The 19852-nt window shown below is 56.0% G+C and overlaps 1 protein-coding gene across 2 annotated transcripts; it reads right to left on the bottom strand.

Annotated features, from left to right (window-relative positions):
* Nucleotides 1-320: 320 nt before the first annotated feature.
* On the bottom strand, nt 321-18609 carry VSX2 (visual system homeobox 2). Of its 2 annotated transcripts, XM_038544045.1 has the most exons (5): nt 18240-18609; nt 16857-16941; nt 12867-12990; nt 3191-3371; nt 321-2393 (listed from the first exon to the last, which is right to left on the bottom strand). In XM_038544045.1, exons 1-5 carry the CDS (start codon nt 18607-18609, stop codon nt 2068-2070), a joined length of 1086 nt encoding a protein of 361 aa, XP_038399973.1. In that variant the 3' UTR covers nt 321-2067. The 2 variants fall into 2 exon arrangements, with proteins under 2 accessions (XP_038399973.1, XP_038399974.1); XM_038544046.1 differs by lacking the exons at nt 12867-12990; nt 16857-16941; nt 18240-18609 and adding an exon at nt 6161-6547 and having other exon boundaries at nt 321-2450.
* Nucleotides 18610-19852: the final 1243 nt, after the last annotated feature.

Genomic DNA, 19852 nt, shown 5'->3' with positions numbered 1-19852 from the left:
GGGAATAGGGTTGTGAATGCGTAAGTTAAGTACCAGAGGGAAAGGTTAACTGATCCCTTGTGTCGTGTCGGGGAACAGGAGGGAGTTGTTGGTAATAACTTAGGGGCTCAATGGCTGGGATAATTCAGTTGTGTCTACAATGGAGGAGGGTCCCATATCCAAGTGACAAATGTCATTGGTCAGCTCAGGGGAGAAAGGCCACAATGTCTTTACAGTTGGAGTAATTTCAAAAGCCAAATCTGGTCATTTTGACTTAAAAACATCTCCATGGGTTTACTTTTTATGCTACCCATACATACACCATCCTCACCCACGGAGGATTCTTGGATCCCTCCCCTGATGTTTGTACATCAATTTTATTCTCACTTGTATCTTTACAGAAAATGGCACAGAAATCACAGGTTTAGAATACCTAGAAGTTATTACAGTTCCATATTTCAAACACCTCAATATCAAGTCTCTTTCTTCCCACTCTATGTACATATTTACACACTGGGGGCTACAGCCTAACACTTCAAACCAAAGGAGACAGAGACAAGAAGGGGGCGGGGAATTCCGTGAACAGAATGAGGAAGAAATCAACTTTTGATACAGAATTAAAATCCAAACTCACTGTCTCAGGCCTTTCTCTTGCGAGGTATTCCCTGCAAAGGTGGGAGGGATGGTAGAGGGAAACGTCAAGGGGGTGAGGGAGACATATGCCTGGCCTGGGGGTGGCAGGGGCAGCTGCAGAGAGGCCACCCGGTGGACAGTGCCTCCCATCAGCAGACAGGAAGAAGCCCCCAGTCCCCTATGCCTACACGGTCACTGTGTCCATCCTATTCTAGTGGGCAGATGCCACAGCATACACCTGCCAGGTGTGTGTGCCAGTTGCTTAGTTTGGGTCTAACTCTGGCTTCTGCCTTGCTCTCCTTTGAGTCCTTTCTTGTGCCCTTCTTGTGACCACTCCTTGATGCCTATAATAGCCCCAGGCCCACTCCAGGCTTGGCCTCCCAGGGATGGCCTGGATCAAGTTGAGTCAAGATCTGTGGCTTCCTATTCATTCATTTTACAGCTGGATTGGGTTGCTCCAAGGCAGGACACATGCACATCGATAAACTGCAAGAAGCTCTAGAAGGGTGTCTTGCATAGCAGATCAGGGTCACAGGTAGCATATCCAGGGGTAGGGGGCGGGCAGGATGCTTCAGAATGCAGGCCCAAGGGCTCTGGGTAAGAGTTTGGCCTCCCCAGCAATGCCATGACCACAGCATTTGTGACAGGTGCCCTCTGGCTGCAGGGCACAGGCCCTGGACTCTACAGGTACTGTACATGGCGGTGCTGGCACCCATACTGGGGGGGAAGGTAGGGTAGGCAGGTTCCTGAGGGTGACCATGGAAGGCATGAAATGGAGGGAGGCCGAGGGGCTCAGGATGACACCTTCCAAGTTTACCTGGAATCTGAGCCCTGTCGATGGGGTGGAGCAGAGGTTGTGCCTGGGCCTGCAGGGCAGTTTATCCACCCTGTGGAGACCCAGACCCAGGCCCTCGGGAAGGAACAGGCTGGGTGGGGGGCGCACAGTTTTGCTGAAGACTGGGGGGGGGTACTCAGGACACTGGTACTAGAGTGCAAATCCGCAGTCCCTGCCAGTTTGCAGCTGTGGGCTTTGGGTCTGGGCAGAGCAGAAGCCATGGGGGCGGGGGGGGGGTGTGTGCGTAGAGCTGGGGAGGGGAGGCTCTTTCAAGCAAGAGAACAGAGAGCAAGGGGCAGATGTGGACAGTGAGAGGCGCCAAGGGCTTGAGTGAAAGTGGCATGAGGGGTGGTTTAGGACGACAAGAAAGCTGCTGAGGCAGGGCCTTGGGATGAGGAGGATGCTGGAGAGGTCAAGACTAGATGGGGTGTCTCAGCGCGGCCCCAAACCTCTGCCAGAGCTGAGTTGTGCTGAAGTCAGCCCCGGGGGGCGTGGAGGGCCCGGGGCGCGGGGGAGCGAGGCAGAGGCCAGGCCCGGCCCCAGCCCTGCCTCAGAGAACACCTCCCAACACCACAGGCCCGAGGCGAGTCCTGGGAGCTCGGTGTCTGCGTGCCCCTGACCTAAGCCATGTCCTCAAGCTGCGGTGGACTCAGCTTTTCCGCTGGCCTGTCTTCGTCCATGGCCTCCTCCTCCTCCGGCTCCTCGGCATTCCGGGCCAGGCTGTCGGGCCCGGACACAGTCCCCAGCACTTTGGTGCTGTGCTCCTGAGCTCTGGCTCGGAGCGCCGCAATGCTGTTCTCTCTCAGTTCCTCCTGGGACATGGCCGCTGGAGGGTCGGGGCCCCGCTCCTCCGGCTCCATCTTGTCGAGTTTGGGCAGGGCCTGGCGCTCCACCTCGGCCTTCCTCCCCGACTCCGCTGCTGCCTCCAGCGACTTTTTGTGCATCCCTAAAAAGAATTGTTGGTATTCGGGTTTAGAAAAGCGCCTGGGAAAGCCATCTTGAACTGAAAACGGCAAAGATAGAGAGAGGCCAGAATTAAGGACGAGCAGAAAGCCTTACTTCACACACCGCAGTCACGCGAGTCCCAGGGGCCGGGGCCGGGGCAGCGGGAGGGTGGCCGGGGGTGGGCCGCAGACCAGCAGCTGGGCGCCAGGCCTGCAGGGGCTCTTCAAGTCAGGTCCCCCCCCGCCCCCCGCACCTGGCCGCCGGGCAGCCCGTCCTGTCCCTCTGTCCCTTCCCAAGCGTACCACTTGCTCCCCCATCCCTCCCTCCTGGGATTCTGCATCTGGGAACCCCAAGATAAGCCGGTGGTGCTGCTGCCACACAGAGGCCTTGAGGGCAGGTGGGGGGAAGATGGCAGGTGGAGAGATTTCAGGGGGAAGAAGTCACTTTGGGCAAAGCCAGAATGGTGACCAGAGGGACCTAGGGTCCCCTCAACCCCGAGGAGGAGCTGTTTCATTCACCACAAGCCCACCTCAGACCCTGGAGCAACAGCCACACCCTTCTCACAGGACAAAAGAAGCCACAGTCAGGGACCTGGCAGGGAGGAGAGTCCTAGTCACCCAGTGGTGGGGGCAGCCCTGGGCCCCGCCTGCCCTCAGCCTCCCAAGGGAGACGGGGAGGCCCGCTCTGGAGCGCCTCTGTCCTGCTAGGCTGTTGCGGCCAGGACTCCCTGCTCCTCCTCCAGGGAGCCCGCTCTCCTCACCACGGGGACAGGGCCCCAAGGAGGGCGCGGGCTCTTACCCAGCAGCCACGGGGCACAGGAGTCCATGATGCCATCCTTGGCGGACTTGAGGATGGACTCTGGCAGGGGGATAGAGTGCCGCACCATGGCCCCGTAGAGCCCGTACTCCGCCATGACGCTGCTCCGGCCCCAGCACTTCTCCCGTTTCCTCCACTTGGCTCTACGGTTCTGGAACCAGACCTGCAAATGAGGAGGAACAGGGCAGGGGTGTTCTGAGAGGCTCTGAGGCCAGGCCCTTACCCCAGCGGGTCCCCTGTGAAGGTCCCCACCCCCCCCCCTTTTTTTTTTTTTAAGATTTTCTTTATTTATTCATGAGAGACACACAGAGAGGCAGAGACACAGGCAGAGGGAGAAGCAGGCTCCATACAGGGAGCCCGACGTGGGGCGCGATCCCAGGTCTCCAGGATCAGCCCCGGGCTGAAGGCGGCGCTAAACTGCCAAGCCGCTAAGCCACCAGGGCTGCCCTCCCCACCCATTGAATAGCTGGCAGCTGCGTCCCCTTGTGACTGCTAGCTTCTCCAGCGGGGCGCCCTGGCCAAAGCTCACCCACCCCATGGTACCCCTGGGGTTCCTCCAGGCTCGGCGTGTCCAGACTGAGGACACCCAGTCCTGTAAGGATATGATGAATGAGGGGTGCCTGGGTGGCTCAGTGGTTGAGTGTGTCTGCCTTTGGCTCAGGGCATGATCCTGGGGTCCTGGGATCAAGTCCCACATCAGGCACCCTGAGTGGAGCCTGCTTCTCTGCCTCTCTCTGTGTCAAATAAATAAATAAATAAATAAATAAATAAATAAATAAATAAATAAATTTTAAAAATGGGTGAAATTGGTCCTTTTTTTCTTTTTCTTTTTGAAATCATAACAGTTCTAGGGTGATGGGACAGGGTCTTTCAGAAGGCAGTGCCCAGCATGGTCCTCAGTTTGCAGCTGAGAAGCCCCACCCTGGTAGCTCTCTTGCAAGTGGTCACACCTCCAGCGTATAAACAGAATCTCTTTTCTGACTCCCAGAGGGACGAGTTCCTTCCAGGGGCTAGACTAGCCATGCATCTTGTTCAGGGCTTCCTCTCCACCAGAACTCCAGAGGCGGGAGCGGTCTGGAGGCCAGGTGAGTTTGGACTCAGGCAGCACAAGGGCATTTTATCCAGGTTATCAGGAAGCCCGCTGGGGAGACTCCCAGGAGGCCTGAGTCACTCTCCTTTCCCGCTCTGTCCTGGCTGAGCCCTGCTATGCCACAGTGCGCTGCATTCACCAGCTCTCCACACTTTTGGCCTTAACCCAGAATGACATTTGGAGGAGCTGGGCATCAGTCAGACAAGGAAGACCAAATTCTCCTGGTGTGCGGAGAAAGGGGGATGGGGACCTAGGAGGGCGCAGTGGGGGATACCCTAGAGAATGGTTCTCTGGCCCCAGAGCTGACCGGTGCAGGGCATGGGGCACCCTGGGGGTGTCAGCAGCGATGCAGCCCCGCGCTTGGAGCGGTCCCTGCCATGCTTGGGGGAAGGGAGATGTCTTGGTCTCCCAAAGCAGCTTTCCTGAGACTTCGGCAGCTGACAGGAGCCAGCGCCGGGCACAGCTGCGCCGGCCCTCGAGCAGGTGAAAGGCCCCCGAGAAACCAGTGGGCGCTGGAAGGACCCCGGGCCCGACCAGCGGCCCCCTCCTGCCCCGCACAGCCCCTCGGGGCCCGACCCCGGAATGGCAAGCCGCCCAAGGCGCCCCGCGGAGAGGGGGGAGGAGGGGGAGGACAGAGGCGGGTTCGGGGAAAATCTATTAGTTTCCTCTGCGATTTCCATTCCCTCGCCTCGGCCGGGTCCCCCGCCCCCTTCCCTCTGGGCCCCTCCCCCGCCCCCCGAGGCGGAGGTTTCAGCTTTTGATGAAAAATTGCTCCAGCTCTATTCAGGAGGCGGCAAAAGAAGAGTCACCCCCAGGGGCAGCCCTGGGCTGATTGAAAAATAAGTTAATTTCTGTTTGAATCGATGGGCCTCAGGCACTGAAATATCACGGGAAATTAAAGCGGCTGCTCTCTCGGGAGCCGCGGCATTGACCCGCACTAATTAATGCTGGGGAGGCAGCGCGAGCCGCCCCGCGAGCCGCTCCCCCGCCCCGGGGGACCCCAAACACTTCTCATTTAACTAATTAGACGGGGAAAATTGGGTGTTAATTTGTTTAGGATTTTTTCCCCTCTTCCCCCCGGCAGCTCCCTCCCCGGCCCCCACCCTGCGCGGGGGCGCGGGAAATGAATGCGGGGCTCGCCGGCAGATGGCTGCCCGGGTCACTCTGCAATCTTCTCCGACTTGATTGCTTGATTAGGTCGTTAGCACATTAAAAAAAAAAATTGCTTGCCGTCTGGCGCTGGCGTGATGAGTGGGACGCGCGGCAGCGCCTGGGTAATTTATCTTTTTATACGGCAAAGAATTTGATTTCAATCTGCAGATATATGGGGCGCCTTTGACACCTGTTTAACATCGCGCCGCTGACAGTTTAACCCTTTGCTGCCTCGGCCGTCGGGAGGCCCGGGCGGGGGTTCGGATCCGCGCGCCCCCGCCGTTCTCGCCGCCGCCGCTACGTGGCGCCGTGAGCGCCCCAGACGGCCCCAGGCGGCCCCGAGTCTGCGGCTGAGCGCGGCCGGACGCTTCCAGCAGAGGGCGCCCCGGCAGCCCCGCCTCGCCTCCCCGCGACCCTCCAAGTGCCGGGGCGGGGGGGGCGGTCCCAGACACGCGCTGCGCGGCTGCGGAAAGAGCGCGCGGTGCACGCACACCTTTAAAGGGACCTAAATGTGTGCAGCCCTGTTGTGAAATTCCTCCGTTTGTAAATCACTAGGAACCCACAAAAATGGGAGACATGCGGCTCCAGAAGCCCCGGGCCTCGCCACCCCCCCCCCCATTAGAAAACGATGGAGTGGTCCACCCTGGGTGGCGCCCCCTGCAGCGAGCTGCGCCTTGACCTCCCCCCCCCCCCCCCGCCGGGCTTGGCACCTGCCGTTCCTGCTCGGGCCCTCCTGGATTGCTGCGGAGCCACGGCGCAGGGCCTTTCCCCGAGGTCCGGACCCAGACCGCCAGGGGTGACCCCTGCCATGGAAAGGGTCTATGCAATTTGAAAGCCACTAGATGGCTGAGCTTCGTGGGCTTCAGAGCGGAGGCGATGCGCAACGTGAGCCTGGGGTTAACTCGCCCATCATCCCGGCCTGGCTCTACGCTGTTTAGATCCTCCCCAGCGCCACCTGTCAGTCCCGCAGGCTCTCTGCCCGACTGTCTGCCCAACCCAGTGCCTGAGGTGTGTCTGTGACCTCTGTCCTGTCCCATCTTCCTTCCAGTAGCACTTGGTGGCCCTCCATAAATACCCACTTGTCTCAAGCTGCCTTCTCCCACAGAGGAGAAATCTAAAAGGACTGATCCACATAAAAGTATAAGGGACTTCCGGTTTCATGCGCCTTTCAGAGAATACAGAAGAATGAAGCCCTTGGTGGTGGAACACCAGGCACCAAGTGTGACCACAGAGGGTTGGGAAGGCCTTCATTATGAATCTAAGTAAGACATCTGCTCCCTGGTCAGGAGATGACCTTCCTGCTTGAATACAGCGCATTATAAAACGACAGCCCCTTAACGTGAACCCATGGGACCTGACTTCACAATGTTTAGGATTTTAGAAAGAAGATGTGATGCATATACCGCATTACATGACACTGCAGCAGCAGCACACCCATCATCAAACTCATCCGTTTTGATTTCTGCAGCAAAACATATGCATAGTCACACTGAAAGGGATAAATAAAGAGCATAAAGTCAGGCCTGGTTTTTGCCATTAGCGAGTTCTAATGACTCACTTAGGAGAGAACTGTGTTTTCAGCATGATTTGGATTTATGGATTCTGGAGAAGGGATTGTGTGCTAGGAGGGCGGAGATGCACCATCCACCCCAGTGTGGATGCCTGGGAAGATGCACTGCCCTGGCTTCCTTGGGTGGAGGGTAGGGCTCTCACATGAAAACCACATATTTTACTGGAACACTAAAGAAGGGGGTGCAGATTTGGGATTCAGATGATCTCTGGAGCTATGAACAGAACCATTTTCCTGGGTCTCCTAATTTTGGCAAATGAATAACTGGTCTGCAGAACAGACTTTGCCCACAGACATTCCCAGGGGAGTTGGTGCCAGCTGGTTGCTCAAACCTGGAGTCATCCGGACCCTCGGTTATGGGCTCCTGGAATGCCTGGCTCTCTGCGAAGACCAGATGCTACTCCAATTTATGGAGAAGACCTGGACAGCCAAAACAATTTCTTTTTAGGACGGTTGGCAGGGAAACTATGGCTTGGTGCCTTGGAGGGAGGTGGACAAGGAATTAGCATTAACCCTAACAACTCTTCATATCTGCCTTTCTCTTCCCTCCCTAGGAACAACCAGCATGTGTATAGAACTTGACAGTTTACAAGAAGCATTGAAGTCAGATGGTCCTGAACTAGAATTCCCAGCTCTGATAAATTGCTGCGTGATCTTGGGCAAGTTACTTGTCTTCTCTCAGTCTCAGTCTCTTCAAACACAAAATATTACCTATTAATACCTATTTTTTACAGTTGTTTTGAGGGTTAATGAAATAAGTGAAAGTTCCTAAAACCCATGCTTATCACATAAAAGGTGTTCAAAAAATGCTATGTGTTATTATTTCAGGGGAGGTACAGAAAACCAGTGGGAGTCTGCCCAGAGGGCTGGTTAATCAACAGCATTACTTGCCGCTCTGGCCTCCTCCACAGGCCCTGCAGCGAGACTGTATGATAGCCTGTTTCCCCTCTAGACATCCACAAGGCCAAACAGAGGCACCCTCTCAGCACATTTCTAATGCATTCCAGACCCTTGAGATTTAAATCCAAGAGAACACCCAGGCAGTGCCCAATGCTCTCTGCAAGCTGGCGGTGATCAGGAGCTGGAAGGCCTATAGGTTGGAGATCCTTGCTCTGCCTCCAACTGTCTTGGTGATCTGGGGTGCATCTCTTAACCTTTCGACCTTTGGGTTCCTCATCTGTCCTGTAATACCACCTCCTTGAAGGTTTGTTACAAAAATTCAATACAGTAGTGCCTGGCATGTAATAAGAACTAAAAAACATTGGCCTGCTGCTGGATGAATTCTGTGGATAAACGTGCAATAAGGTGAGGCTTTGCTTTCTAGCAAATGCTCAATGCATAAAACCAGGTCCTCCCATCTCCCACCTTTGAGATTCCTTCTAAGCTTAGGCCCTTCACCCTACCTGGCCTCTTGGTTCCAGCAAGCCCCAAATATCCCTTCAGTCCCTTGCTCCTTCACTTTCCTGGCTGCCCACTTTCTAGAAGAGACTGCTCCTCTCAGGTGACAGTTAGGTCTTGAACTCTTCTGCAGAACCTGTGTGAAGGCCACAGTGAGGACCAGAGCCCTGCCTTCCACTTCAGGGCTCTGAGTGATACCCCAAAAGTCACCAGGTTTGGCACTCCAGGCAAGATCTTCCAATGTGGGAAAGAGTCTGGGTTTCTGCATTTCCCTTCAGAGGTGGTGCCCTAGCAGCTCTCAGAAAGCCCAGTAGGATGCCTCTGGCCATCAACAGCTGGTCTGGCAGGAGCCTCCACAGCTGGCAGAGAGGGTCCCGAAATATTGTGCCTCCAAGGATAGACTAGGCCTGGAGAGGGGTACTTGCTACAGGTGCTCTTCTGCTACAGGGCACACTTGGAGCAAACCCTATCAGCAATTTCTTTCACGGTGTGGGTGGCCAGCATGAGCAGCTGTGGTTGTGCCCACAGCCTCTCTTGTCATCACATAGCTCCTGCCCTGCAGGCTCCCATCTTTGCATCTCCAGAGGACACCAGACCCAGGGCTTCTTCCCTCAGAAGTCTCCCAGGATACCCTCTCTGGTCTTCCCAGGATTGCCACTCTAAAGGCAACATCTTGTAGGATGGATGCTCTTTGCACATTCTGGTCCCTTGCCTCTCCAGGCCCTGCCTTCAGATCTTGCCTCCTACCATCAGGCCTGGCTCTGTCAGCCATGTGGCTTGTCCCATCACATTCACCCAGCTTCCTTTCTCTCCTCGGGCTGGAAGCTGATTAATCTGAGCTCATCGCGGCGGTGATTTAATGACTTAACACTCCACATGCGCTCAGCATTCCTGACACCATATTTCAGCATCTCCTTTCCTGTCCCAGCTTCAGGCTCAGGGAAGCTGGGCCTTGCTGTAGCTTCTGTCGTCCAGTAGGGGGCAGCTTTGCCCACATTTCCCAGCAGCCCAGGAAGCATCCTTCCCTGCACACCAGACAGGTCATCTGGACCAGTCACCCCAAACTCCACTTCCTTCCACTCATATTAACCCCTGTCAAATGCAGAAATTCCTTTCCAGAGCTTCTGGCCCAGCGTTTTTACACTGGCTGCACATAGTCACTGGAGAACTTTAAAAACATACAGATGCCAAAGGCTCCACATCAAAGCAATTAAGTCAGAGTGGCTGGGCGTGCCCCGCCCCTCCACTTGGGTGTTTTCAAAAGCTGCCCTGTGATGCTCATGAATGTCCCGGGCTGAGATGCACTGTAACTTTCTCCTGTCAAGGCATATCTTCTAACTTCTGGAATAGAATCCCTTCAAATATCATTCCCTATCCTTGGGCAGGAGTCCCTTTAAAAGAGGCAGACTCAAACAGCACAAGTCTGAGTATACAAACCATGAACTTATGTACAAGAATTTGCCCATTCAAAAGACAACTTTTTATGAGTTTTTGAGGCCTTTTTTTTTTTTTTTAGAACAATGCCTGGTAATCAATAAATATCAGTTATTTTTATAAAGAAGGTTTGATACAGGTCCCCCCACCTGACCTCCAACCATCTCTGCCCCCCGCTCCCAGCTTCAAGTCAGAACACAGGCTTCAGACTCAAGAGGCAGTTGGTGAACGTGTGGGCTTTGGACGCAGACCTGGGTTAGAGCCCCGTGACCCCACTTTCTAGCTGTGTGGCCTTCGGCCAGTTGCTGTGCTTCCGCTTCCTCCACCGTTGTCACCAGGACTTAATGAGATCAGTGCTTGGGATCCCTGGGTGGCTCAGTGGTTTAGTGCCCGCCTTTGGCCCAGGGCATGATCCTGGAGTCCCAGGATCGAGTCCCACGTCGGGCTCCCTGCATGGGGCCTGCTTCTCCCTCTGCCTGTGTCTCTGCCTCTCTCTCTGTATCTCTCGGAATAAATAAATAAAATCTAAAAAAAAAATGAGATCAGTGCTAATAGAGTGAGCGCGGGGCACTTGCTAGGCATCACTCAGAACACCTTACACATGGCTCGTGGCATCTGCACCAGAGGCGGGTGTCACCACCATCCCCATCTTACAGATGAGGAATCGGGGGCTCTGCAAGGGGAAGTCACTTGTTCAGTCACTCAGCTGGGCATGGTGCAGCCAGGGTGTGTCTGGCTCTGAAACAGTGTCCCTAACCACTATACCTCCTTGCCTCTCCTGTGCATGTCATGTATTCAGAACACCCCTGGCACGTGGAAACTGCTCTGTAAATGACAGCTGTGGTCATCACTGATGTATACTAAGACTTTTCCCCGGACTGCCTGGGGCAAGGCTATTTGACAGCTCACATACACCTTCTGGAGGCAGCATTTAGCCAAAGAACCATGTGGTGCTCAAAGACTCAGAGATTCTCAAAAAAAAAAAAAAGACTCAGAGATTCTCATATCTGTTCTCCCAGACCTACCATCCTCACAGCCCCAGAGCAGTCAAACTTCCTCTACACCTTTGCCCCTCCTCCCTGGTTCCCGTGGCTTCAGACACTACCCAACAGGTGCCCACCCCCCCTCCCTAAGCAACTTGAAGAAGCCTAGCATCTGCCTACTGGCAATGCAGGAACAACTGAGCAAGAGCCTTCTCAGGAATCCTTTGGGCACTCCTACCCACCACCACCAGGGCCAAACAGATTTTAGGACAGCTCACTGCAAGAGGCTCACTGCAAGAGGCAAGTTCCTACTATTCAGTAGTGCAAGGGTGAGGCCTACCAGCAGGAGAGTTTTTTTTTGTTTTGTTTTGTTTTTTTTAGCAGGAGAGTTTTTTAAGGCCTCCACCCCACACCGCCACTTGAAATAACCAACTTTGTGCTAGCAAAGGCCAGATGAGGGTTACCACTACACATTGACTGGATTGGGTTTTGTCTTACACACACACACACACACACACACACACACACAGATTCAGAATCAACACCCAGGCTTACCCCACTGGAACCCAATTGGGTGGGGGGATGGGGGAACCAGGCCACCATGGATAATGCACCAAACAGATAATCTACTTATGAATAATTGAGCTTATTGTTAGTGTCAATGTCTAAAGCCATTGGCTGAAATTCCAAATAGATTTCCAGGGGAGAGGAAGACTTTTCTGGAAAAGTAGCTCATGTCTCATATTCAACTCTCTGGTGTCCAGTGAGGGAACACAAAGCAACCTACAACTTATTTGGCTCCTTCTCCCTGCAACACACACCCCACCTCCAAGGGTTCTTGACTGGGAGGGGTTTCAGGAAGTGAGGGGAGCTCCCTTCCCCTTCATTTCTCCCAGCCTTAGCTGTGAACTGCTCTGGACCCTTCCACTGATGGGAGCAGTTTTTGCTTAAGAGTGTTATCCAGTTAAGGCAAACCAAAATCTTCTGGAAATGATCCTCCTCCCCACTCGCTTCTTCTGCCTCGTGGAGGCCCTGCCTAGAAAATCATTAGACTTCATCTTCTCCCAGAGAAACCATTAAGCAGATCCATTCCTGCCTAGTAAGAGGGGTTCTGGCCTTGGAAATGTCTTGCTGCTGATGAAAGGGAGCCCTGCGCCCAGCATCACTGAGAACATCCCAGTCCAGAGCAGTGGTCGGTTATGCCTCAGAAGTCTCTAGGAGACGGGAGCCTGGCTAGCTCAGTCCATGGAACATGTGACTCTTGATCTGGGGGTTGTAAGTTCAAGCCCCATGTTGGGTGTAGAGATTACTTAAAAATAAAATCTTAAGTCAAAACCCAAGAAAACCTAAAAATCAACAACTCCGTAGGAGAGGAGGAGGGCTTAATGAGCACGTGTCCCCAGTCACATCTCAGGTGTCCTCAGTCACATCTCAGGCCAGCCCAAGTAGGAGCTCAGGACCTGGCCAGCTGTTTGATTGTGAGAGGAAGGAGTTTCAGGTGGATGGAGATGGGAAGTAGACAGAAGGGGAGGGGGCAGCTGTTTCTTCATGGGTCAGGGGAGTGAAAGGAAGGGAAACAGAATAGGGGCAGGGTTAGAAGCCACTCTCCTCTTCTCCTCATGTCTGGCCTTGGAGCAGATGTTTAGCTGTCCCTAAGAGATACCCGCCACAACAGAGGCCTCCTCGAAAGCCCATGCCTCACTCAGACTCTCTGTCCTACCACAGGCCCCTTCACAGTCTGCCTGACGTACTCCTTGGGAAGCCTACTGTCTGGGACAGCAGGCCAGGTCATGTCATCTAAGTCTCTTGTCCACCCTTGCCCCCCACCCCAGCCACGGTGCCCACCTCACATGGTAGGTGTTCAGCAAATATCTATCAGCTTAAAAATACCTATCAGCTTAAACGAATTGCTCTTCAGAAGAATCCATGGCAGGGGGTGGGAGATGGTATCATGGGTGGGTGTCTGGGAGCCGGGGCGGTCACCGCCTCAGAGAGTGTGGAAAGAGAGAGAGGGACTGGGGGCTCCGTTACCTGTATCCTGTCTTCAGGCAGCTCCGTTTTCATGGCCAGCATCTCCCGGGCATAGACATCTGGGTAGTGGGCCTCATTGAATGCCTTCTCCAGCTCCTCTAGCTGGTAGGAAGTAAAGATTGTCCTAGGGGGAGCAAAACCAGACACTCAGGACACAGAAACTGAAAGAGACTGTTCCAGAGAGGATAGAATGGCCCTCCTCTACGCCTCCTGGACAGACCCCAAATACAGGCTAGCTCAGTACAATCAGACACAAACTCCCTCACACACGCGCACACACACACACACACCACTCACACTCATGCTCACATATGTTTACATACACTCAAAGCTTCACCCTTCTAGACTCTTCTTCATTCAAGACTGAGGATCCACACTGCCCTTCTTGGGAGGACATTATTTTAGCCCTCAGGGACATTTCATACTGAGACTCTTTCTAGAAGTGATTCAGGGGAAAGGGTGTTGAGACAGAAATTTTAGAAAAGTATAGAAAGCCCTTCTTCCTCCTCCCAAGCATGGAGTGAGGGACTCACCAGATAAATAAATACCTCGGGTCCACTGGGACCTTCCTAGTTTCCTTTCACAGAGAGTGGCTGATCTTTTCAATGACACCCACATTCAAAGACCCACCAGAAGGTCCATTGCAACCACAACCCCGGTGTTTATACAACTGAGAATGGAATCTCCCACCTCCTCACAGCCCCCAACACCTTGCCCTCCTCATGGGCCTTTCCCCTGCCACCACCCAGACCTACCAGCTCCTTAGAGCTGCCCTCAGGTCCCCTCTCCACGTCCTGTGTTCAGAAGATAAGGAACACCTTCCAACAATCTCACACCGAGGCTCAGCCACTCATCCAGGGGCATTCCATTCAGGGGGGAGTTCCATTCAGGTGTGAGAGAGCCTACCTACACAGCCCCCACTCCCCAAAGAGCAGTTTACATTGACCTATTTGGGTCCTAATCTGTTTTAAGAATCTGGTAAAAGCTATATCCTTTCGCCCTAGGACAATGTGCAAACGAGTGTGCTCCAACACAGAATTTCACCTCCCATATCAGGGGCTTCACAGCCCCCCCCCCCCCCCCCCCCCCCGTAAACCATAAATATCTGCAGACAGGCTCAGATTCTTCTCTCTTCAGACCTTAATTTCCTTCCAGGTGACCTTTATCCTGTACCCTTATCAAGTCAATGGGCAATGTAATCCCCATCCACAAACCCAGCTTGTAAAAATGGCACATTCTTTGCCTGAGCCGCTGGTACCTTTGAGAATGGTACATTCTTTGCCTGACCCTGGGACCAGCGCAGGGGGTCAGAATCCTTCATTGATGCCCTTGTTCTCACCCTCGCCCAACACAAGGAAAGAGCACAAGCTTAAATAAGCCCCATTGGGTCCCTGTGCTGGTGTCGGCTTTAAGATCTTGAGGGAAGACACACGGGATGAGTGAGGAAGAAAGATTCTGCCCTTTATAGAAAATGACTGGTTTGATTCTAAATTGTTTCTCCTATTCTCTTGGGAGGGGGGAATGGAATGTTTATGTACACAGAAAGTGGATTCTTCAGAATTTTGAAGATATGCTGCATTCTATTTTGCTCTTGCCACTTACTGAAGGGCCCCTGAACAGATTGTCAAAATAAACAATCAAAGTATGTAAGTCGTCTCAAAACTAGGGAAACTAAGGCACACGGGTGTTGCGGCTTGGCCAAAGCCAAAGAAGGGAGATGATGATAGGTCATTTAGAACCATTCAAGTGCCAGCCTCTGCTCCGGAGCGCTCTCATTGAAACAAAACAAAACAAAAATCTCAAATCCCCCAAACTTCCCCTCATTCCATCCTCAGAGCTAATCTGCGTGTTGATACTGATGTGCTCTCCAAGGAGGCTCCTGCATCCCCAAAATGTGATCCAAACCCTGATTCTGGCTTAATGCGGAACCCTAGACTCTTCAGGTGCCCACTGCATCCTGTCTGCAGAGGAGCTGAGCTTTCCCGGCACAGAGAAGAGCAGAATCCGAGAGACTGCCAAGGCTGCTGCTCTATCCCAACTCCCCTCTCCAACCCTAAACCCAGCGTCTTTCTGGGAGATGAAGAGATGCCCATCCGTCATTACCAGACTCCAGGGGCTCTTACCTGAAATCTCCAAATAAGAAAAGCTCAGGAAAAAAACAATTTTTTCCTTTAATTAAAAGCCGTACCGGCCATCAGTAGCCCTTCTCGTCTCTAATAATCTGCTCCCTTCAGGCACCAGAAATTGCCTGAAACCTAGGGCAGGTGGCAAGTTGCACTGTCTCACTGAGAAGCTCCAAAGCTCCCAAACATCTCCTCGATGGGGAGGGCGTCAGAGGAGGACAGGGTCAGGAGCCTTACGCAGAGAGAATGGGCTATGGGTCAGCCAGCTCCAGGTGCCACACAAGGAGATATCCTGGAGCAGAAACACTGGTCGGGCGCCCAGGGGATGTTTTCTCCAGGACTCTCCTTTCTCTGTGAACCTCTTTTCCCATTTCTGCACCAACACAGAAGCTGTTCAGCCCCGACTCTGAGCTGTCCTCCCCCCCATGGTCCCCATCCCTGCCGCTGCTGGGGGTGTGGTGTGGGGGGAAGCTGACAGGATTACCCATGCTGGGACCAGCATGAAATGGGTGCACAAAAGATGTTGTAATGAATATTTGTTGGATGAATGAATGTGAAAAATGACCCAGGATCCATGTTTCCGTTTAAAATAAAACAGAGCTAAACACAACAACAACAAAAAAACGCTGCCTAAAGGGAACGAGTAAAGGAGGTCACTGAGAAACCAAGTCAAAGTTCACCCTTATTCCAGCCTGAACCTATTGGGGCCTGAGAGGACAGGAAGAGCCATTTTAAAAGGTGGGAGCCAATAGTGGAGTTTGCAGGGGCTAGCTAAGAGGCAAATGCAGAAAAGTACCTGGAGAAACTGGTGCGAAGAGGCTGAGAACAAATTGGGGAGAAGAGGATGGGGTAGCCGGGACCGCTCCCCAGGGGAGAAATGTCCCAGGCACCAGCAGGAACCTCGTGGACACCCCACCAGGACTGGGGTGCAGAGAGAGATTTGGGGAAACAGACTGGAGGATGAGCACAGGGATGGAGCCTGGAAGCAGCACTCGCAGAAAGACAGGCAGATTTTCGGTTCTTGCTTCTTTCCTTTAACAATACCCGCCCCCCCACCACCACCCTAAATGTCTATAAGGAACTAGTAGCGATGGTGTCAATGGGAAGGGAATGAGGGGTCGACGTGGGGTTACTTTTCAGGATGTATCTTTCAGCACCTATCGGATTTTAAAGTTGAGCCAGGAATGTCTATTTGAGGACATATATATTTTTTAAAAAAATTCTCTCTGTAGCCGGTACCCCGACGCAGTCAGCTCGACTCGACTCCCTAGGGCCGGTGGGGTCATCCAATCCACCACACAGGTTCCCTCCCCATTTTACAGACAAGGAAACTGAGGCTCACGGAAGGGAGCAGACCCTCTCAGGATCACAAAAGAGCAGAAGCCTAACGAAAGATTCCCATCAGCGGAGATAGAGCACCCTCAAGGTGTTTGGAACGGTGGGAGCAGAAGGATGGGGGTGCGTGGCGGGGCGGACAGGGCCGGGGGCGCGGACCCGCCCGGGACAGGAGGCAGAGGGGCCCGCCCGCGCGGGAGGTGGGGGCCACTCCGCGCGGCGGCTCTCCGAAGGCTGAAGCCAGGCTCCAACCTGGGGCCGCGGCCCCTCCCTGGCTCGGGGTCGGCCCTGGTTCGGCCTCTCGGTTCTCCCGCAGAAGGAAGAAGCCCGGGCCGGGGTGTGGCTGGACGCCGGGGGCCCGGGCGGACGTCCCAGATAGCGTTCGGCCTCCGCGCCCTGGCGCAGTGCAGCCCGGGACTTGCAACCTAGGAGCCGGCGGGATGCGGTTCGAGCCCCCCGACCCCCAGACGGGATCTGGCAGGGAGCCGCCGAGCAGGAGAGGGAACAAGGAAAAGCGCCGCGGGGGCCTTACCTGTGTCGCCGCTTCTTCCGTTTCTTGGTCTGGTTTAAAGCCGATTTGGACATTTTTCGGTCGCTGGAGGAAACATCTTCAGAATCTGAAAAGCGAGCGGAGGCACATGCGGCAGAAAGCGGGGCGCGCTCGGCAGCGCCCGAAGCCCGCGAGGGCCCCACCCGGGCCGCCCCCGGGAGCCGCGGGGACCTGCTCTGCCGGCCGGGGCTGCCCTCCGGGAGGTCGGCCCCATCCCTTAGCGCCGGCTGGCTCTACCCACGCCGCCGCCCGAATCCGGAGATTTGGTACAGATTTCGTTGTAAGAGAGGCAAAGGCCCCAGTGTGCTCGGGGCAGGGGCGGCGGCGGAGCGCGGCAGCCTCGGGCTCCCAGGGCCCCAGGGCGGTGATGTGGGCGCTGCGCCCTGCCCTGTGCCCGCAGCCCCGGAGCCCCGCGCCCGCAAGCCGGCCCCGAGGAGCGGAGCTGGGGCGCGGGGAGCTGGGCGCTGGGAGGCGCTGGGAGGCGCTGGGAGGCGCTGGGAGGCGCTGGGGTCTCCCCGGGCACAGCCCGTTTTTCGTTGCCTGAAGAATGAGCCCCCGCTCGAGGCTGGAGAGCCTGCGACGCGCCACTTTTCGTTGCCCCTCCAAAGGAAAATAAATAACTACAAAGATAACGAAAAATCGGGGGAGCCGCCGAGCGCGAGCAGGAGCCGGAGGCCGAGCCGGCGGGGACGCACGGGCGGCCGGGAGAGCGGTCCAGGGAGGGCGCGGCGGGGTCGTGGGGGGCGGGGAGCCCCCACCCCGAGCCCGCCCGGCGCCGGCTTCCGATGGATGGTGGCGTTCAGGTGGAACCGGAGGGTGGCCGCTCCCGCCGCCGCCGAGGCCAGGGTGTCCAAGCTCGTGGGGGTGAAAGAAAGCCCAGCTGGCCAACGTGGGCGTTGTGGAACGGAGGAAAAGGGGCAGAAACGACGACTCGGGGTACCAGGGCTGGGGCCGAGGCGGGCACCCGGCTCCTGGGCCGCCCGCCCCCGGAACAGAATCGGCTCCCGGAGCGCGCGGGTCCTCGGGAGGCCGGGGCCGCAGCGGAGCAGCGAGCTGGGGGCCCCCGTCCGCGCCGCGGGCTCCGACACCCCAGCCGGCGTTCCGGGGGGCCCAACCCGGCGCCGCCGCAGAGCCGGGCCCCACGCGGGGACCCGAGACCAGCGCGGAGGCCGGAAACGCCGGGGCCGAGACCTGCCCGCCCCCGCCCCCGCCCCCGGCGCGGGCCCCGGGCCCGGAGCTGCGCCCCCCGGGCCTGGAGCGAACTTTTGCGCGGGGAGGAGGCCTCGGGGTGCCGCGAAAGCCGACGGCGTGGGGCTTCCGGCTCTCGCCCGCGGCCGGCAGCCTGGCAGCCTCGCCCTCACCTACCCGAGCTGGCCGTCTGGCTGGTGTCCAGCGGCCCCGACGCTCTGCCCAGCGGCTGCAAGTGGACGCTCTGCGGGTCGGACAGCACTTCCAGGAAGGTGGGCTGCGCGTAGAAGCCGGGGAGCCCCCCGGGCCCCAGCAGCCCCATGCCGCCCACTCCCGCGGGGCTGAGCACCGAGCGCGCCGCCAGCAGGTGCCCGGGGGCCAGGCCGTCGAGGGCAGCCCGCGGGTGGGAGCTGGGGGGCTCCTTGTTCAAACCCAGGATCTCCTGGATGCCGAACCCTGTGCACCTGGCCGGGGCGCCCCCCGAGGTACTCTTGGCCACTGTCTCGGATTTGGGCTTGCTCAGCGCTTCCCCCGCTTTCCCCGTCATCTCCCGGCTCTTTGGAGGGGCTGAGGCCGCAGGTCTTTTGCTCCCCCCACCCCCCCGCCGGGCTCCCCGCTTCCCGAAGTTGGTCCCAGGTGCCCCCTCCGGTGTCTAATGCTCTGGAGCCCCAAGGAGATTCCCTTTTTATCCAACCAGGCGGCAGCCCAAGTGGGGTCAGAGCTGAGCAGCCAATCACCGGGGCCAGGAGCATTAGGAATTCCAAAAAGCTGGCAGCTCCCGCCGCAGGCAGCGCCGAGGGGCCAGGGCGCGGGGGGCCGGGCACCCGGTGGACTCGGCACGACGCCCATGGGCAGGGACCCCAGGGTCCCTGAAATGAGACAGCAAGGTTCAGGGCTGTTCCAGGAGGCTGGGTGGCTTGGGATTCTGGGCAGAGCCTGGCCGGGGCATGTCCCTGGGGTGGGCTGGGAGGATGGGCTGAGGGCAGATTCTAGAGAGTGAGAGTCCTCCTCCCTCCCTTATGTCCAGTGCAGATTGACAGGGTCAAAGAAGCCCAAATATGGGATCCTCATGTAAAAGGCAGAACAAGGAAGGGGGCAAGTGCCCTGGACAGGGTGTGTGGTGGCAGTGGGAGAAAAGAGGGGGTCACAGTGTGAAGAGGGAGATGTGCGGTGGGAAGAGGTCCACGCTTGCCTTGCAGCCCAGGATGAAGTGCCTAGTTCAGAAGAACTACTCAGTAAATATTGGCCCAACGAAGACACACATGATAAAGGGGTCAGGAGTAGGGGTCCCTGGCAGGAGAGAAGAACACTGGTGATTTCTTTTGGAGAAAAACCATGGGCATTTGAACATCTTCCTAGAGTGAGCATGAGTATGAGTGTGCCCACTTCCATGGAAGGACTTCATGTATCCTTCCATCCATCGTTCAACTAATGCACATTGAGCACCTACCTTCCCAGCTCTGAGCTGGGAGCTCGAGGTCTGGCTGTGAATCAGATGGACACGCAAGGGGTCTGCTCTGCCTCAGAGTTCACTGAGCAGATGGAATGAAGAGGATGGGATTGCTGATGTGAAGAGCGGGCTGGAAAGAGGGCATCAGAGGCAATTAAAAGGTGAGCTCCTGTCCCTTGACTAACTCCTGCCTTAGAAGTTGCAGAATTACAGCCAACTGGGCCAGTTGAAAAGTGGCGAGAGAAACGTCTGAATTCCCAAAGTGGGCATTAGAGCCACTGGTTTCCTGCATGAGAGCTCTGCGGGGAGCATGATCCCCTTGGGCCCAAACGTCAAGTGA

The sequence above is a fragment of the Canis lupus genome, chromosome 8 (assembly GCF_011100685.1).
Source record: "Canis lupus familiaris isolate Mischka breed German Shepherd chromosome 8, alternate assembly UU_Cfam_GSD_1.0, whole genome shotgun sequence".
In the NCBI taxonomy this organism is placed as follows: Eukaryota; Metazoa; Chordata; class Mammalia; order Carnivora; family Canidae; genus Canis; species Canis lupus.
Note: the sequence above shows the minus strand (reverse complement) of the source record. Positions and strands in the feature narration are given on the sequence as shown.